The following is a 20,695-nucleotide window of genomic DNA, read 5'->3' as shown; positions in this document are numbered from 1 at the left end:
AGATAGATAGATAGATAGATAGATAGATAGATAGATAGATAGATAGATAGATAGATAGATAGATAGATAGATGCAATCAGATCATTGATTAGGTCAGCTGTGGATGTCAGGTTTTATAACTGTGAGTTTTAACTCTCACTAAAGCTTTAACTGACACCACCTTGGGGTGTTATTGATTATTCCACTGGCATCCTGTAATGACCTTGCAGTCACTAGACTGCTGACTTTTAGAAAGTGGCAAACACAGATTATAAAACAGATTTTATGTGCTTGCATATGTGTGTGTGTGTGTGTGTGTGTGTGTGTGTGTGTGTGTGTGTGTGTGTGTGTGTGTGTGTGTGTGTGTGTGTGTGCTTGCGTGCGTGCGTGTGTGTGTGCATGCATGCATGGGCATGTTTTAATACCTCCATGGGGACTTTCCCTACAGGATAGGAATATCTAACAGTTTTGGCCTTGCGGAAAGTTTGTATTTAAACTGCAGGTTTAATTTAAATGACTAAAATAACAACAAAATCCTCTTCCACTCCTCCATAATGACATTAAGGAGCTGCTGGATGTTAGACACATGGTGCTTCTACACCTTCCGCTCAACAGGGTTCAGGTCTGGAGACATACTTGGCCACTCCATCATCTTCACCTTCTGCTTCCTCAGCAGTTGGTCATCTTGGCTGTGTGTTTGTGGTCGGATGTTGGCAAACTGCCGTTCGGCCCAGTTTCTGAAGGGAGGGCATCATGTTCTGCTTCAGAATGTCACAGTACATGTTGGAATCCATGTTTCCCTCAATGAACCGCAAATCCCCGGTACCAGCAGCATTTATGCAGCCCCATATCATGATGCTACAACCAACATGCTTGACTGTAGGCAAGACAAAATCTTTGCCACACATGCTGGACACCATCTAAAATGAACAAGTTTATCTTAGTCTCATTAGACCACAGGACATGGTTCCAGTAATTAATGCTCTTGGACAGGTTGTCTTCAGCAAACTGTTTGCAGTTTTTCTTGTGAGCCAGCTTCAGGAGAGGCTTTATTCTGGAATGACGGCTGTGCAAACCGACTTGTTGCAGTGTGCAGCTTCTGCACCTGAAGCATAGCATGAGGACTTCTTTGATCGACCCTTTGGAAAACCTCAGTATGACCCTGGTCACAGTACTGTAAGTAAGTTTTAGGGTGTTACTGATCTTATATAATAGGCCATCTTTGTGGAGAGAAACAATTCTAAATCTTAAATCCTCAGATAGTTGTTTGCCATGAGGTGCCATGTTGAACATCAACTGGTCAGAATGAGAGAATTGTACTCACAGCACCAACATTTAACTGCTCGAATACAAGATACACAGGATTTATGGTTCTGTCAAGCAGACAAAAACCTAAACATGATGAGTAGGACATGTGGCTTTGAATGGCTACGTGACGTACGGCTGTTATCACTTAGAGTGTATTCACTTTTGTTGCCAGCTATTTTGACAATAATGGCTGTATGTTAAGTTATTTTTAGAGGACAGCAAATCTATACTGCTACACAAACTGCACATTGACGACTCTAAAATATATCCAAGTCTCATTTCTATAGTATTATTCCTTGAGAAGATATACTAAAAACGATTGCTAAAATGTGAGGGGGGGTGTACTTACTTTTGTTATATACTGTATAGCATTACTTATTTTCATTTTAAATTAATTAAGATTTTATCCATATAGAGAGACATTTGGTTAATAGCATATAATACATCTCCATTAGAAAAGGCTTCAAGTAGAAACAAGCCAAGAATTATTCATTATCCCATAATATAATTTTTTTTATTTTTGTTTTTCTGGAGGAGGAAAAAAAAAAAAATATATATATATATATATATATATATATATATATATATATATATATATATATATATATATATATATATATATAAATATATATATATATATATATATATATATATATATATATATATATATATATATATAAAAAAATATATATATATATATAAATATATATAGTTAGAGTTTCATAGGTTGTTGTGACAACACATTACATATATGAAACAACATTTCTTCTTCATCTTCTTTTTCTTCTTTCGGCTTTCGCGACAGTGGATTATCTGTCTCCATGCCCCGCTGTCCTCTACATCTGCCTCTTTCAAACCAAATACCTGCATGTCTTCCCTCACCACATCCAAAAACCTCCTCCTTGGACTTCCTCTTTTCCTCCTTCCTGGTGGCTCTATCCTTAGCATTCTCCTACCGATATGTACCCATGTCCCATGTACCCATGTCCCTCCTCTGCCCATGTCCAAACCATCTCAATGTCAATCTAATAAACATATTTCTAATCCTGTCCATCCTCGTCACTCCCAATGAAAATCTCAACATCTTCAGCTCTGCTACCTCCAGCTCCACCTCCTGTCTTTTACTCAATGCCACTGTCATTAAACCATACAACATCGCAGGTCTCACCACAGTCCTATAAACTTTCCCTTTCACTCTTGAATATACCTTTTTTACCACAAATCACTCCTGTCACTCTTCTCCACCCACTCCACCCTGCCTGCACTCTTTTCTTCACTTTTCTAACACACTCTCCATTACTTTGCACCGTTGACCCCAGGTACCTGAACTCCTCCACCTTCTCCACCTCTTCTCCCTGCAACCGCACCACTCAACTGCCCTCCCTCTCATTCACACACATTTACATGTTTTACCTCCACCTCTCCAGGCTCTTCTTCTGCCCCCTACTCTCACAAAAATATCATCCGTAAAACATTATAGTCCAGGGAGACCCCTGTCTGACCTTGTCTGTCAACCTGTTCATCACCATTGCAAACAGGAAAGGGCTCAGAGCCGACCCTTGACCCCAGTCCAACTTCCACCTTGAACCAGTCTGTCGTTCCTACTGCATACTTTACTCCTGTCACACTGTCCTCATACATGTCCTGTTGTTGGTAACCCGGGCCTCGACCGATTAGGTATGAAATTCTGATTCGTGGCACATGTTTTTACGCTGGATGCCCTTCCCAACGCAACCCTCCCCATTTAATTGGCCTTGAAACCAGTACAAAAAGTGCACTGGCTTGTGCAACCCTAATGACTGGATTATTTATGAAACAATACTAATATGAGGTAATGGTGGTATTAGTTATCCACTACTAAGGATTACTAAGTATAAAGGAAATACCAAGTGAACTAAATGAAACGTTATGAGAAGAAAAGGAAGAAAAAGAAGAATAAAAACACACCAGCATCATTAAAATAGGAAAGAAAAGAGAAAATGAGAAATCTGACAGATTTTTTTTTAGTCTGAATTGATTTTATTATTTATGTTTGCTACACCGCTTTCAATGTTAATGTTTGTAAGTTTGATCTCCAGGCCAGATCCGGTCTCTGCTCAGAGCTCGTGTGATGTAGGATGTAGTGCGGGTGTGAACAAGGACGGGGGCAGGAGAGAGAGAGAGAGAGAGAGAGAGAGAGAGAGAGAGAGAGAGAGACTATTTTCGTCTGTTTCTTCGCTGTAAGAGAGACGCAACCCGCAGTCGCCGGTGACTTTTATTGGCGAAAACACGGGCACTTCCGAATAACGAGCTCCAGCTCCTGGATTTATAAAGATCACCAGTCTCCTGCCTCTTGTACCACTTCATGTGGATGTGCTGTATTTCTCCTCCACGACGTCTAAGATTGATATTTTTTATTAGATGATTAATCAGATGACCAGCGATTGCACGTCGAGTCGAATGGAGTTACGGGGAACTGGATGGATGCAGACTTGCGAGATATCGGCATGTTGAGGATCCTGTGCAGATCACGGCGGATCTATGTGCTATAGTCTATTCCTATAAATCAGCAGCAGAAGAAAAAAACCCGAGAAGCACTACAAAGCTGAGGGTTATTTTGGCTTGTGCTGCTTCTGGGACAGATCACACGCCAGTGTAACACTTCGGGGTCCGGATCAACGCGACCCCTGTGTGCTGTTTGAAATGTCCAGATGTGCGATCGGTACTGCGTTCGACTGCAGAAAGTGTGTGTTTTTATATTTGGCTTAGGAAATCTGCATTTCCACATTTCCACACGGGATGCACAAACGCACACACACACACACACACACGTCTCTCCCTCCGTCCTGAGAGCGCAACATGTATTTCCTGTAAGTGTTCCTTCCTTTTTTGGGGGGGTTTCCCACGGAACACTGTAGGCTCTTCGGCGTGATGTGATGGACGGACAGCGTACACAAGACGAACACACGACGAATTTTTATGCAGCCATGTGAAAAGAGGACGAAATACGACATGGAACCACGAAGGCCATTTTGATAGCAAGCAGAGGTTTTCGTGCAAGTATTGCATTTTCGTTTGCTTTTTTTTTTTTCCAGCCATCCATCCATTTCTACTGCTTGCTGTTTGATGCTTTCATAAAAAAAAAATAATAAAAAAAATAAAACAGCCAAAGGTTCTTTTACTTCTCCAGAAGCAAGCAATACATCTGAAAGAAAATAATCATCTCATCGCTTCCTTCCTGAATCCTGCGTTCATTGTCTCGGCGAGGCTTCACCATGGAAACCTGGCGTAAGCGACCATGATGGCAAACCGTGCAGGAAACACACACAGCGGAGAATATGTAAACAACCACATTTACAGAGGCATATATCTCTCCTAAATTATTTCTTGTTTTTTCTGCCTATGTGGACTGCAGCTGATCATTCTGGGGCCTGTCCCCCCCCTCATCGTCCTGACAACACATTTATGGATCCCAAAAAGTGTGTTTTTTTTTTAACATATAGTAGGCTACCATTTGTGCCAAAGTGTTCAACCTAAAGAAAGGTCCAGTTTGATGACCAGAATCTGTGTGAACTAAATTAAACCTACATTCAAGATCCAGTTTGAGTACAACGAGTGACAAATCAGGAGACGAACCACACGGAATCCAGTCATCAGATGAAACTCTCAGGTCGAAAGCTTGTTTGACATGGGAGTTAAGAGGGTCCCAGACAGGCCAGCACAATGTACTTGTGATGTACGCTTGTTTAAGGAGTAAAAGGGACAAAAAGGATCTATTTTTCATTCTTCAGTTCACCTATCGGGTCTTCGAAATGCCTCGGAACCGGGCCTTCTCTGAGCCGGAGTACTCTGCTGAGTATTCAGCAGACTGCTCGGTCACGCTGCCCTCCGATCCAGGCCAAGCAGTGGGAAGAACCCATGAGGTCACCGTGCGTAACTCAGGCTGTTGTTTGTGTCTCCCTCGCTTCATGCGTCTCACTTTCACCCCAGACTCACTGGAGAACCTTTACCAGACCTATTTTAGAAGGCAGCGGCATGAGACCCTGCTGGTCTTAGTGGTGTTTGCAGCTCTTTTTGACTGCTACGTGATTGTGATGTGTGCAGTGGTCTATACCAGTGATAAGCTGGCGTCTGTGGTTGTGGCGTGTGTAGCATTAGCTGTGAACATTGTGCTCTACTTACTGTGCCGTTACGGCCTTCTGCCCGAGCGCATCTCTCGTCGGCTGGTGCCCTATGCCCTATGGGTGCTCATAGATGCCCAGATTTTCTGTTATTTAGGACTGAACTTTGCCCGCTTCCACCAGGCCAGTGACACAGTAGGCTGGCAGGCCTTCTTCAGCTTCTCCTTTTTCTTGACTCTGCCATTACAACTGACACCTATTGTGCTCATCACAGCTGTGTCATGTGGTGTGCACACGTTGGCGCTGGGCGTCACCATCGCACAGCAGCAGCAAGAAGACATCCAAGGAGCTGCTCTTGGGAGACAGGTTAGGGCACTTGGGACAGGGTACACAAATTACAGTGCAAAGTCAAATAAAGAATTATGTTGTGAAAAGTTATGGTAATATTCTGAATATGGGGTAGAAAAATCTAGAAGATTGGGAGCTTGGGGTGGAGTAACACACATGGTAAATAATATTATTTTCAAGTATCTGACTGATCTTTAACTCTGAGCGTTTATTTTTGGACCACAAGTCCATTAATTATGAACACTTATTGTTTTGTCAAATTGAATTCAAATTTAGAATCCTGCTCGACCTAACATATCAACTTAAAACATAACGTGTGATTACATAATAACCGCAAATAACACATTGGCTCTTTAAAATATAGCTCACCTCAAAATTGCACACAATTACTTTCAATTTGAATTTGACCTTAGTTACAGTCATCTTAGCTAACACAATTTAAAATTTATAAAATATAAGTCAAAAAGATGAAAACATAATTGCCTACATTTCACGTAACAGACGCAGTATATTGCATACGTATTGTAAATCCAAAAACATAAATAGGGTACTACCTTCGTTGTAGATATATCCATTTGTTGACATACAGGTGACGTCAGCTGTCAAAGCAATTGCATAGACTTGAGGAGATGACTTAAGAAAATATTTTATATAGTATGTGGTTTGATCTACCATGAGTACTAGGATCCGGAAATGTGTGCTGTGATCTTTTTTGTACTGGCAAAGGGTAAATCTTTCCTAGCATGTGAGACAACACTATCATACTATTCAGCCTGTTTATGAAACTACATACATAGAGAGCTTCAATTCCAGGTTAAAGATATCTGCATCGGAGCACTTGATCTATATTGGTCTGTCAAGTTGGGCATTTGGCCTGGGATCAGTTAGTAATATCAGATTTATTATTACAGATCACTATTAAACTGATTTAACTCCTTTTATTTTTTTTTGCCGTCAGATGGTACTTACTTCTCATTTTGTTACTACTTTTGTAAGACATTCTTCTATGTGCACAAGCTACAGATTATTTACTGAAAAACAGCATACCGCCTTCTAGTTACAAAAGAATACTGCAAATTATTCTGTCCTGGAAATAAAATAAAATCTCTTATTGAGAGAAAATAGAGCGGTTTACAATTCTGATCCATCCTGTATTATTAACTAATTATCTAGCTATAGTGTCTGTCTTTAAATAAATATTTAATAGCACTAACAATTGCCAGCTTGGTAAACCCTTGTCTGAAAGATGTAAGACTAAACGTAGCTGAATAGCTGAATTTGAATTCATATTTTTTATATATTATAATGGAATTAGTAGCTGATTGTCAAAGTGAAGTGATTGTATGATGAGGTAATATTTAAAATGTAGAGATGCACGATCACTTGTGTAATGTTATATTCTGTTGTGCATACAAGACCAGTGGGGTTATAGCCCATAGTTCAAACATGCATCAAATCCAGAGTTTTTTTTTGACAGCAATCTAGTTATATTGGCAAGTATACTGGAAAGAATGTAATTTATCTTCACTTTTAAATTAATATGTAAAGGAGAGCACTAGTGTTCCTTGGTGTAGAAAAGATGCAGGAACATTGTATTTTTATTTTGTTATTACAGTATATTTAGCTGTGTGTGCTGGACACTCAGGGGCTGAAATCTTTTGGTGCAAACTGCAACCTCCACAAACCCCCCCCAGAAGATTAGAAAGCACTGCAGCAGGAAAACCTAGATTCAAGCGGGAATCTAGGGATTAAATCCACTGTATTTATTATACAGCAGTTTACTGTTGAGTTTCAAACCAGAGATCCTCTTAATAGAAAATTCAGTATAGGCAATTCCCTGTAGATTATGTGTTCAAAGAACTTTTAGTTATATAAAGGCACTCGATGTTAATGTCTGCAAACAGTAACAGCGTTAAGAAATCATGGTTACCTGATCAAGTTATAACTGGTTTATCGTAGTACTGTTAATATATTCCAAGTCCAGTCTCAGGTTTATTCACACAAAAACAGCATTATAAGGCCTAAGGAACAGGTCTGTTAATCATTTGAAGGGTTGTACACTGGTAATATGAGTAACAACTATGAGTTCAAGAATTAAAAGCAGTTAGACGATAATCATTGTACATAATGTGTTTAGATTGAGAATGCTTTGGTTAAAATAGCCATTTTTGTTTAAATTTTTTTTTTTCAGCTGTTTGCCAACATCTTGATCTACATATGTGCAATTACTGTGGGTCTTATGTCATATTACATGGCTGATCGCAAGCACCGCAAGGCCTTTTTAGAGGCCAGGCAGTCTCTAGAGGTGAAGCTGAATTTAGAGGAACAGAGTCAGCAGCAGGTAAGCGTGTAAGCAGTGTTTTTAAACCTGTAGACTGTTACTTTCTACAGGGCCATAAATATTCGTTTTAACTGTAAACACTGTTTTTATTTATATAAGGTAAGTATTTTGCGAGTGAGAAACTTATCTAGTTTAGGAGACTCGCTGTGTTTAGTGCTATATGATGTTTAAATTGTTTGAGTATCATAATGTGAATAAGTTGTGTACTGGAAAGAGCTGATTGGTGAGCTACAATCTGGAACAATATGAGGATGTATTGGGGATTCTTTGTAGCTTGAATAGGACAATTTGAAAGTCATTCTGTTAATGCAATTGCATTTATGGCTTTTTGTGGGTCATTCATGTTCAAGTAAAAAAAAAAAAACGGCAACCAGTATTAAAAAGAGATTAATTCTGAGTGGTGCACCAGGCTGTATGTTTCAACATACTGACTGAAAGTAAGAGTTTTAAGAGTTAAGGGTCATCACAGATGGTGTTCTGAGACACTATCACTTGATCGGTGAAGCCTTATGGTTTGTAATATTGCACCAGAGGTACTGTCTGTGTTAGCTGTAGTGTGTCACATGGTTCCCTATCTCTTTTAGTATTGTAACTGTGTGCTCACTGTGTTTGTATAAGGGGTGGGAATATCTATGCACCTCACAGTTTGGATTAATTTCGATCCATGGTGTCAAGATATAGTTATAAAATAAATATTTATTCATCTTGGTTTATGAATTATGATTTTTGATTAATGAATGAACAGTTTCTGCTTTTAAAGTATAGAATTAATTTGTTTGTCTTAAAAAAAGCTATTTTTAGCCCCTATTAGACCTGTCAGGAAGTACAACAACACAGTGATACCTTTCCATTATATTAGCACATACTGTAGTCATATGGTGCAGTATAAGATTAATTCATTTAATATTGAAGTACATTTGAATAAAAAACGATATAATTGCAGTTATTAGAATCAGAACTGTATGCCGCTATTAAGTTTTTTTGTCAATGCATACAGTGTTTTTTAAGTGGTGTCATGGCAACGCATTCTTCATAACTCCTTTATGATCGAAAAGCTGAGAAAGTGCAATTTTCTGTGCTCTCTGAGTGACATGTAGCATTTCTCTTTCCACTGTAACTCAGACCTGCTATAGAAGTTCCATTAGCTTATGTATATGGAAAAGGAAAGTTCGACTTCAGCAGACTGAAAAGCTGTGGTGACTGGCTTTGAGGAAGTTAGATTGGTAGGTGATAGTGGTAGTGGGTGGGGAGAATGGCAACAAAAAAAAAAATCAGTCTTTGGGAAATGGATTATCGCACACTATTTTTTCACATCCTGAGTGCGTGCTCTGTTACGACTATGTACACTGTGTGTGTGTGTGTGTGTGTGTGTGTGTGTGTGTGTGTGTGTGCGCATGCATGTGTGTATATCTCGAGTCAGCAGTCAGTTCCTCTCTCTGGTCTCCCAGCTGTAGCCACTGGGCTTTCTTGATTGCTTCTATAAATGGACCAAACAGTTGCTGCTAACAAGGGATGAGGGTGTTGGGGAGTAAAAGGTTGTGCTTTATAGACAGAATGGGATGTGGGAAGGAAGTATTAGCGTGTGTGTGTTTGTGTGTGTAAATAAATATGTGTGCATGTATAAAAAAAGGTGTATAAGTGAGTGAGAGAGAGAGAGAGAGAGAGAGAGAGAGAGAGAGAGAGAGAGAGAGAGAGAGAGAGAGAGAGAGCAAAAGAAAGAGCGAACAAAAGCACTGATAACAGCAGAAACTCCCTGAATACTAATAGAGTAACAAGGGCCGCTGGGAGACAGGGCCTGCCAGCCAATCAAGGAGCATCCGGCGGCTGCAGGTTACCATGGTGACAAGCCTCCTGAGACAGTGTCAACTGTAATCACACTTTTGACTATCTCCTCTTGATTTGCTATGCCTTTTATTCCCTTTTTACAGCGACACTCTAATATATTCAGAAATGGTACGCAGTCCACTTTTCTCCTAGGCTGAAATTTGAGTATGTGTCTGTGTCTGTTTAGTAGAACAGGGTCATTTTGATTGCACTTGTGTGCATTTGTGTGACTTTTAGTAAGGGGACAGCAGAGTATCCTGTTCAATATATTTGGATAATATTTTGAGTGTAAGGGACATGGTATTTTATTATTTCGTTTTTTTGTTGATATTGTAACATATAAAATGATATGCGTTTAGAACCTATTTAAATATTGCTGTACTACAGATGAAATTTCTGTCAGGAAAAATATTCCATAGATTGTCTATTACAGTAGATGGGAAGTTTATGCTTTAGGTAAGCATTGTGTCGGATCTTACACATCAGCATAGACTTTAGCTCTAACGTGCTGTTATTCTGCACACAGCAACGTCTACTGCTGTCCATTCTGCCCAAGCACATAGCAGACGAGATGCTACAAGACATGAAAAAAGAGGCCAGTCAGAAAGAGATGCAGCAGTTCAACACTATGTACATGTATCGCCATGAAAATGTTAGGTGAGTCTCATAAACGTCACAGTACATTAAGGAAAGCAAAAAAGGTTTAAAGAGCTTCATTGAAAGTGATTACATGTCCAAAAAATGGATTAGTAATATGCTTGAATTTAACATGGTTGTGTATGGTGTGTTTCTTTCGCAGTATTCTGTTTGCAGACATTGTGGGATTCACCCAGCTTTCTTCTTCCTGTAGTGCACAGGAGCTTGTCAAGCTGCTCAATGAGTTGTTTGCTCGCTTTGACAAACTGGCTGCTGTAAGTGACTTCCTTCAATGTATCACACTGGGAATACATGTGTACTCTTACGCTCACATGCATATTTAATCCAATTTCTGGAAAAAACCTTTTAAACATACATAATCAGGAAACGTTACATTCCAGCACGTTTTTACTCAAGACTAACGAGTCTAAACATGGAACACCAGGCGCATGGCAGGAATAGGAATGAGATGCTAATCTGTTGCAGTCCACCATATACACACACACACACACACACACACACACACACACACACACACACAAACACACACACACACACACACACACACACACACACACACACACACACACACACACACACACACACACACTTTTACAACACTCATTCACATTTACAGGCATTTCACAGTCACAGTTCCGCATACTGGAAATATTTTTAATAGTTTGGAGGAATCCAAAAAGCTTGAAAGTAACCAACATGTAAAACTCTGTAATGCTACACCTACCTAATAAACAATTGCTGTGAAATGTATTACTATATCTAGAAATGTATTGCGTGTCATGACAGTACATTTTTACTTTGTAGAAATACCACCAACTGAGGATAAAGATCCTCGGGGACTGCTACTACTGTATATGTGGCCTTCCTGATTATCGAGAAGACCATGCAGCCTGCTCAATAATGATGGGATTGGCCATGGTGGAAGCTATTTCGTATGTGGCAAACACCTACATAATGTCTTCTTTAAAAGAAATGATACATTATCATAAAAATATATATGACTTTTGTTAGAAAACTAATGCTGCTTTTAATGCTTGTATATAATAATGCACCTTACTGCACAACTACAAGTTGTGAGCTGAAAACAACAGCCTCCAGCTTGTCTAATGATTAAGTCACATGCTGTTATGTCGATTTCAGCTATGTTCGAGAGAAGACGCAAACAGATGTTGACATGCGTGTTGGGGTGCATTCGGGGACGGTTCTTGGTGGGGTGCTCGGACAGAAGCGCTGGCAGTATGATGTCTGGTCTACAGATGTTACAGTCGCCAACAAAATGGAGGCTGGAGGTATACCTGGGTGAGTCCTGATCAGCAATTATAGGCTTTCTATCTGGAAGAATGTTCAACTATTTACTTACTTTATGTTGTAGAAATTAGGCTATATCATATACTTCTGTACCCATATTCCACTAGGCGAGTGCACATCTCTCACAGCACACTGGAGTGTCTTCATGGTGAATTCGATGTCGAGCCAGGGAACGGGGGCGATCGCTGTGAATACCTAAGGGAGAGAAGCATTGAGACTTACCTAGTTGTTGTTCCCAAAGGACCAGTGAGCAAGAATGGAATCACAGGAGTGGTGAGTGTTACAATTTGCAAATGATTCTTGTTCTGTTGATGAAACAGCAGTTTGTCCTTGTCTTTCTTTGCAGTCTTTCATTCCGTGCTTTTCTTCCAGAAGCTGTCGGTGACATCATCTAATGGGAACTCTCCTCTGTTAATCAACACTACAGAATGTAACGGAAGTGTACACACAGCCTGCACCACCCCTGAAGAACCAGAGGAGCTGGACACACGGGTAGCCATACACTTTTTAACCAGGATATGCCTGGCTCTATCCACCCTGCATGTCAACCTTAGTTTAAATAAAAATGCACTGTGTGAAAATAGTGATGTACCAGGCATAACTTTATGACTATTAATCAGGCATAACATTATGACCACCTTCCTTATATTGTGTTGGTCCCCCTCTTTGGTGCCAAAACAGTCCAGACCTGTCGAGCATTAACAGCATTAACTTCTTCATCAGTTAGAGCTACAGTAGCTTGTTTGTTGGTTTGGACCACACGGACCAGCCTTCGCTCCCCATTTGCATCAGTGAGCCTTGGCTGCTCATGACTCTGTCGCTGGCTCAACACTGTTATTTACTGCTCATAATGTTATAATGTCATAATGTTATGCCTGATAGGTGTATGATATCAGTAATGTGAAATGGCTCAATCTGAAGGATGTATACTTTTGCTGAAAACGCTAGATCGCTATATATGGCTGGATTATGAATGACCCCTCTTAAATATGTGTCTGTGTGTTCAGGTGGTGAATCCCTCGTTCCCCAATCCCCGGCGGCGTCTTCGTTTGCGAGACCTGGCTGAGAGAGTTATTGATGCTCAGGAAAATGAGCAGGAGCTGAATAAACTCCTGAACGAGGCACTGCTAGAGCGAGAGACAGTGCAGGCGTAAGTACTGTTTTAAATCTCTTATTTCAGACAGCTGAATAAGCTGCATCTGTTGTGTATAAGCTAGGGATGTTAGTCTGATATCAAGTGTTAGTATCAGGGCAGATGTTGACCTAAAAATGCTGCATTAATATCAGGTCATATTTGATTTGATTGTGTGACACACTTTTTGTGCCATGACTGATATGACAGATTTTGAAAACATGAACAATTGCCTCAAAACAAGGTGCCATCAGAGAGTGTAAAGACAGCAGGCTTAGTTACTAAGATCGTGCAAAACTGAATCTAAATTACATATTAACCAAACTTGTAAAGATTATATTGAAATCATTATAAAAAAATGTGCACCCCATTATACACCATTCACTTGTGTTTGGTTACAGTTGTAATTGCATTGTGATTCACTTTTACACTGTCACTTTCGCTCTGTGTGTTTGGTTTAGATTAAAGGGAAAGTACACTAACCGTCTTTCACTGCGCTTTGTGAACCCTGAGCTGGAGACACGTTTCTCAGTTGAAAAGGAGAAGCAGAGTGGAGCTGCCTTCAGCTGTTCCTGTGTAGTGCTGCTTTTTACAGCAGCAATTGAAGCACTTATAGACCCTCTGTGAGTCACATCACAGTCCATATTTTTCTTTCTTTATTGGACCAATTACATGCATGCCGGACTGCATTAAATAGCTTGCTGTTAAGAAAAAGAAAAGTACAGATATTAATGGCAGTGAGGAATTGAAATGCTCTTTAGATCATTATTACAGAAAAATGAAAACTGTACAGGACAGTGGCATGTCTAGTGATGCCATTTACTGACCCATAACTGAAGGATTGGTATTTCTAGCGAGCCACATTCTTCTACCATGTTGATGATCATAATGGAGTTGGACACAAGTTTTGAATTTGCTAATACTGACTTTGTTCACATATTTCTATTTGGTAATACAGTAAACATTGTTTAATGCAAGGGTCAAAAGTACAACTTGCACCGTGCTTCTGGTTTCCATTTTGTATAAATCAAATGAGACACATCTCACGTTTTCCATTTGGGTTTCTGCACTTAAAATGTTTAATTCTAAAATAATGCAAGTAATAGTGAGCTTTAATGCTATTACTGTTCCAGCTGTTCGTTTGTTGCCTCTTAATGTCTTCTGTACATCTTGACAGGTTGATAGCCAACTATGTGACTCTAGCTGTGGGGGAAGTGCTGCTGCTCATTCTCACCATCTGCTCCCTGGCAGCCATTTTCCCACGGGTGAGTGACCCAGCACTTTAGCCAGACACACACAACATGTACATGGTTTCTTGGCATCCGGGGCTTATTGTAAAGGTTGTTCGAATTGAATGCCTGTCATTTTTGGTTTTCTGGCTGCACTTATATGCGGTAGGCAGTAGATTTAATGTCCTCAGTAAGCATTTGTCATTCGCTCATGCGTTCGATGTAGCCTTGTTAGTCAGGTCATTGCACATTCAATTAACCTACACAGTTCTATAACAATATTGACTGACAGTGTGCTAAACATGCCTAAAGCGATCATAGTTAACAATGGAAACACCAATGGAGATAGTTAAGGAGAGAGACAGTGATCCAGACACAATTTGACCAGTATTGGTCAATTACTTCAATTACTGAGAATATTTTTTTAAGCTATTATTTTCTGTAGATCGTCTGTGAACGGTATAAAATTCCCCAATACACATATGCATGAGTCGAGTCAAGAAGCTTTTATTGTCATTTAAACCATATATAGCAGATGCAGTACACAGTGAAATAAGACCGTGTACCACATAAAACAACATAGATCTACGTCAGACAACATACATACACTACATAAACGAACACAGAGCTAAGGAAAGTTGTCCTAGCCACATAAAGTGCATCGTGTGCAACCTAGTGCAAACAGTGCAAGACAATGGTGAGGAGGTGTGAAGGGGTTTTGAGAAAGAAATGTTCATAAACGTATCTAAGCCACACTGCAAATGTAAACACGATTACTCAAGAACATGCGTAAAAGCTACAACAGTTAATTTATACTGTGCTATCTGATCAGTGTTACTTATTAGTGTATATAATGTATAAATATGACAAAAATGTCATCCAAAAATATGGAACATTTATTTTAACATGCTACTTATTCTCAGAGTAGCTTACTGAAGACCTGGGGAGCATGAGGTTTAAATAGAGATGCTCTTCTTTATAAAGTGTCAAAAAAAATCTGGATTAAACTTTGAAATTGTATTATTATATATATTAAATTATATGTCTTTGCACTATGAAGTCAGCATGGTAAACATGGTCTGCACGGTAAAATTTGATTTACGGCACCATTATGGGATTCATAATGGTGCCGTAAATCAAATTTGACCATTTAAATATTCTCACAGTAGACATACAGGGTCCATATTAAATGTAATTAGAGCACAGTCACTTGAATAAGGATTGAAGTTATTTATTCACCCAATGGAAGTTCCGCATTCCCATCCAACCCTGAAATCACTAAACCTGTTTTGTTTGTGACATTATTGTGTTGCTGCAAAGATTTAATGCATGGGACATATTTCGTTGTTACTTATTACTTATATATGTTGTAGGTATTTCCTAAGAGACTGGTGTCATTCTCTACATGGATTGATCACACACGCTGGGCTCGCAACACTTGGGCCATGGCAGCCATATTCATCCTCACACTGGCTGACATAATAGACATGGTGAGACACTATTGGGTGACTTGTAATAGCTGTTAGTTACATCAGCAGCAAACATATCTTGGTAATATTTTTTTAGCAAAATTATTTTTAATGCACTTTAGTGTTAATGAATATAATGGTGTATGAATGCCTCAATAATTTTACAGTAATAATACTGAGGTGACTGGGCTTGTGCTGTCACGTTATTAAAGCTGTATTTCTAATTATTTAGCAGGCTGATCCAGTTCTTCTAAAACTTGATAAATTACCTCAGACATTTTTCAGATTATAAGAGTGGTCTGGTTATTAAGCCTAGACATCTCAATCTCATATTGTGTTTCAAATGTATTTATTGTGTATCCATGCTTGTAGCTAAGCTGCCAGCCTCCACAGCCTGTTGGGGATGTTTCTCCAGCCCCAGCTGGACTAGGCGGTTGTCTGGATAACCCCAAATATTACAGTTACATTGCTGTATTAGCGCTGATTGCTACTACCATGCTGGTGCAGGTTAGCCACATGGTAAAGCTTACTCTGATGTTGCTGATCACAGTAGCCTCGGGAATTGTCAATATTTACAGTTGGAGGGACATCTTCGACCAGTATGATCTAAACCACTATAAAAAGTACAGGTGAGTACTGAATAGTTCTGGATCCACATTATATATTTTGCATTATTCAAATTGTATGTAAAGTATTAAGGCTGTATGACAAACAATGATTTCATCACAGCAACTAAAGAGCCTTTACTAATGCTTTACACACAACCATAATATATTCTGGAACAAAATATTAGCGAACACTAACGAGACAATAAAAAGTGTTCTCATTTATCCGTTCTCAATTTACTACTTGATTCAGGTCAGGATTTTTATTTTTATTTTTAGCATAGCCACTCCACCTACTGACTACGCTAAACTGTACAAAGTTTTTATTCTGATGTTCCTGTTTATGCCCCTGAGCAGAAGATACCTCGTGCCATCCAAATATACAATGACAGTGATGATCTTCATTATGATGGTCAGCTTCTACTACTTTGCACGGCATGTACGTGATGTTTCTCTGTTCCTCTCTCTCACCTTTTCACCTCAGTAATTTCATGTAATTAAGTGACTTGTGTTCTGTCTGTGACTCAATGTTCTCCACTGTTACTTTATTATATCCTGTACGTGTTTCTCTCATTTGTTTCATTGCAGGTGGAGAAACTGGCCCGCACGCTGTTCCTGTGGAAAATTGAGGTACATGAGCAAAAGGAGAAAGTGTACGAGATGAGACGCTGGAACGAGGCTCTGGTCACGAACATGCTCCCAGAACATGTTGCCCGCCACTTTCTGGGCTCCAAAAAGAGGGATGAGGTGAGGAAATGTGTTTGGGCTGCTTCAGGATACAAGTAGCTCAAATGAAAACCAAAAACCAATGTAATCTTTATGTAAGTTTCTAATACATTTTTACTCATTTTAGGAACTTTACAGCCAATCCTATGATGAGATTGGGGTTATGTTTGCCTCTATCCCAAATTTCTCTGACTTCTACACAGAGGAGAGCATCAACAATGGGGGCATTGAGTGTCTGAGGTTCCTCAATGAAATTATCTCTGACTTTGATAGTGTAAGTAATTTATGATTTACACTTTATTCTATAAATTGAGGGATTATATATTTGAAGATTAGTCAATATTCAGATTCTCCGTGATAAAGCATGAAATAAACTGAGAGCATTTGCATTTTTTCCTGTCTTTTGGTGTTCATAGCTCCTGGATGAGCCTCAGTTTCGTTTTATAACCAAGATTAAGACTATCGGCAGCACTTACATGGCAGCGTCAGGAGTCACTCCTGACACCAACGCTAATGGCTACGCTTGCATGAAGGTGTGGGAATCAGAATAATGTTATTGAATTATAAAGGAGCATTATAATGAACAAAAATAACACTAAAGAGGAACTATTTTTTTCTTCTAAGCAAAAGGAGGAATTGTCGGATAGGGAGCGCTGGCAGCACTTGGCAGATCTGGCAGATTTTGCTTTGGCTATGAAAGTTACTTTGATGAACATTAATTATCAGTCCTTTAACAACTTCATGCTTCGCATTGGTAAGTGGAAAACATTGGAGAGCACATGAAGAGTTATGTACAAATATGTGACGTATATAGACTACTATCTTTTCTCCACAGGACTCAATAAAGGTGCTGTCCTTGCTGGGGTAATAGGGGCTCGCAAGCCTCATTTTGACATCTGGGGCAACACTGTTAATGTGGCTAGTCGCATGGAGTCTACAGGAGTGATGGGAAACATTCAGGTGAAGAACATATGCTTTTAGAAATATTCTATATATTCTAAATATAGACATTTTAGAAATGATAGAATTTTTTCTATTACTATACATTATATTCTTGAACATGATTTTGCTCATTTTGGTATGAGTGTTACAAGCTGATGTGTGCAAAAGCATGTTAATGAAACAGGCATTGTGTGTAATATTATTCTAGATGAAAGAGGAATTTATATTAATAAACATTGTAATTCCTTAGTATTTATGATAATTGTTCTGTATCTCCGAGGTTGTAAGTAACTCGGTGTGTGTTGCCCCCAGGTGGTGGAAGACTGCTATAACATCCTGAAGGACTATGGTTTCCGTTTTGTGAGAAGAGGACCGATCTTTGTCAAGGGGAAGGGGGAATTGCTCACTTATTTTTTAAAAGGACGAGAAAAACAGGGTTCCTTCATCAATGGCTCTTCTGTCACACTGCCTCATCAGGTGGTGGACAGCTCTTGACCTACATGCATGTAAAACCAACAAATACAAAACTTCAAGTTAAATCACCCACCTGACCTACATAACATCTATATAAGACTTTTTGAAGGGGGAATTTCACAGATTTTCAAAAGCCTATTATAATTTGCTTGGTTAAATTTAAGTCATGCAGACTGTACAAGAAGAGAAAAAAAATTCCTAATGTTTGTAATAGGAACTTGGGATCGTTGTCTAAACATCATACACAATGATTCCTTTAATAAATAGCATCATGTAATTCAGATTTGGGAAGAAAAAAACAACATTAAGCATATAAAATTTAATCTGCTTTTTCTTTATTAGCATTCTTTAGTCTTCCTCATTGTTCTTGAATTCTATTTGTTAGTCTACTGCAATTCCTCATCTGCATTATAGTTAAAACTGCTTTTAGATATTAAAAAATATCCTCCTATGCTACCATTTCTTACAGTTAGTAGGTTTAAAGAAAAATAAACGAGTGGAATACTTGATCTGTTAATTGTATTTACTGGCTATAGCTCCAAGATATAGTAACAGCAGAAACAGGCCAAAGCCTTATCACAAAGCTGTCATATGTCCTCATCAGCCATATATTTAAATTATTTTGCATAACTTCCTCTAATGATGGTTATAGAGACTCTACGCACTTTAAACTACTGGTTCCTATCACTGCCATTGTAAAGACTTTTGAGTAAATAATGCACAAGTTATCAAACAAGTCAATGTACTTCTTGAAGATTGAATAATTGAAGTGTCTGTGAAATTCCCCTAAAAATATATTGCGTTGCATTTTAAAAGGAGGAAGATCACAGAAATAGAATGTGAAAAGAGATTCTCTCTGTTTACTCAGGAGAAATACAGGGTTATACTGTACTTGGTTTATATAAATACTGACTAGATGGATAGAAGGAAGGAAGAAGGAGTGAATTTCCAAAAATAATTTATTTGCTACGTCAGTAAAGCTACTGTTTAAGTACAGCATAAAGTACAAAAACAGTATACTTAGTGACCCTCTGGATGAAGTCAAGATTGTACACGACACGCAGTGCTTTTTACAGTTGGCTTTTAAACTGATCCTGTATAGGTTATTGTTAAAAAATCAGTTTTATGTCTAAGATTTTTTTTATATATTTTTTTTTGGTAATTGAAAACCAATTTTCAAAGCATATAAAGGGAAGCACACCAGCTCTCTCTGCCATTATGTGTGTGCAGACGCATGCACGCAGAATTGTGTGTGTTCTTGCCTGCTGTTCTGAACATCTTTTGATCTACCCCTTTTTATTTCTCTGATTTTGGACTTTACAACCCTTTACAGTCAACTCATTTTTCTACCCAGTTGAAAGTGTTTTAGTGTGCCATACAAAAAGTGCCATAACATAACTATGTGTCCTGTATATATGCTCCTTCGGGGTGATTGACGTGTCACTGTGAGCAGGCGAAATGCAAGTGTGTATGTACAGTATGCATGCACTAGATGAAAGTGCAGAAAGGGTTAAGAGAATTATTTTGGCAGTATTGGAGATATCGACACTTCTCAGATCTCTGATTATACTCCCCTTCAAAGACTTTCCTAAAATACTAGATGAATGTGCAATAGTTTATTCTTTTACAATTGTTCTTTTCTCCAATACCCTTTGCAAAAACATTCTCTACCCAGTAAGTCATATTTTTATATTGTATATGTTTCATTCAAAAGAGTATTGTGCAGATTTTATCAGGTACAAGACTGATCAAGTGGTGTGCCTGACAACAGTTTCCTGTTAATTTATTGCAGATATCAGGGATTTTGAATGAGAAACCATGGACAGAATTACAATTTTTGTTTTTGAATTGTTGTAATGGATTCGGAAGAAATGTCATTGCGATTGTTTTTGTTTTCTGGCCTGATGCAGAAATACTAAAATATGATTTGATGATTTATTATTATTATTATTATTATTATTATTATTATTATTATTATTATTTGGGTAATATACTAGGACATGGAAATAAAATGGCACTTTGAATGATCTGTATCTCTCATTTGTACACAATGAAGGCACTACATAAAAAAACATCAGCTTTATTAATCTATGATCTTTTTCCACAAGAAAACAATGAATTACTGAACTGGCTACTTTTTTAAAGAGGTTTAACCAAGTAATTTTGTATGTGAACTTGTTCCATCATGTTGATTATTCAAACTGATGCTGTATTCAAGTCTCCTACGTTAATAATTATAGCAAGACGGTGTCC

General features: G+C 38.6%; 1 protein-coding gene across 2 annotated transcripts; it reads left to right on the top strand.

The window, feature by feature from the left end:
* Positions 1-3,385: 3,385 nt before the first annotated feature.
* On the top strand, positions 3,386-20,469 carry adcy3a (adenylate cyclase 3a). Of its 2 annotated transcripts, none has more exons than XM_083545666.1 (20): positions 3,386-5,753; positions 7,927-8,076; positions 10,427-10,557; positions 10,700-10,811; positions 11,362-11,489; positions 11,698-11,856; positions 11,973-12,138; positions 12,241-12,357; positions 12,873-13,015; positions 13,459-13,620; positions 14,175-14,262; positions 15,600-15,716; positions 16,068-16,324; positions 16,658-16,739; positions 16,889-17,047; positions 17,154-17,300; positions 17,443-17,559; positions 17,651-17,780; positions 17,862-17,986; positions 18,281-20,469. In XM_083545666.1, the coding sequence occupies exons 1-20, from the start codon at positions 5,001-5,003 to the stop codon at positions 18,461-18,463; spliced, it is 3,426 nt and encodes a 1,141-aa protein (XP_083401792.1). In that variant the 5' UTR covers positions 3,386-5,000; the 3' UTR covers positions 18,464-20,469. The 2 variants fall into 2 exon arrangements, with proteins under 2 accessions (XP_083401792.1, XP_083401791.1); XM_083545665.1 differs by having other exon boundaries at positions 3,450-5,753; positions 12,238-12,357.
* The last annotated feature ends 226 nt before the right edge of the window (positions 20,470-20,695 follow it).

This window comes from Silurus aristotelis (assembly GCF_946808225.1).
Source record: "Silurus aristotelis genome assembly, chromosome: 1".
Lineage (NCBI taxonomy): Eukaryota > Metazoa > Chordata > Actinopteri > Siluriformes > Siluridae > Silurus > Silurus aristotelis.
The sequence above is the reverse complement of the archived record's forward strand: the minus strand, read 5'-3'. Positions and strand labels throughout refer to the sequence as shown.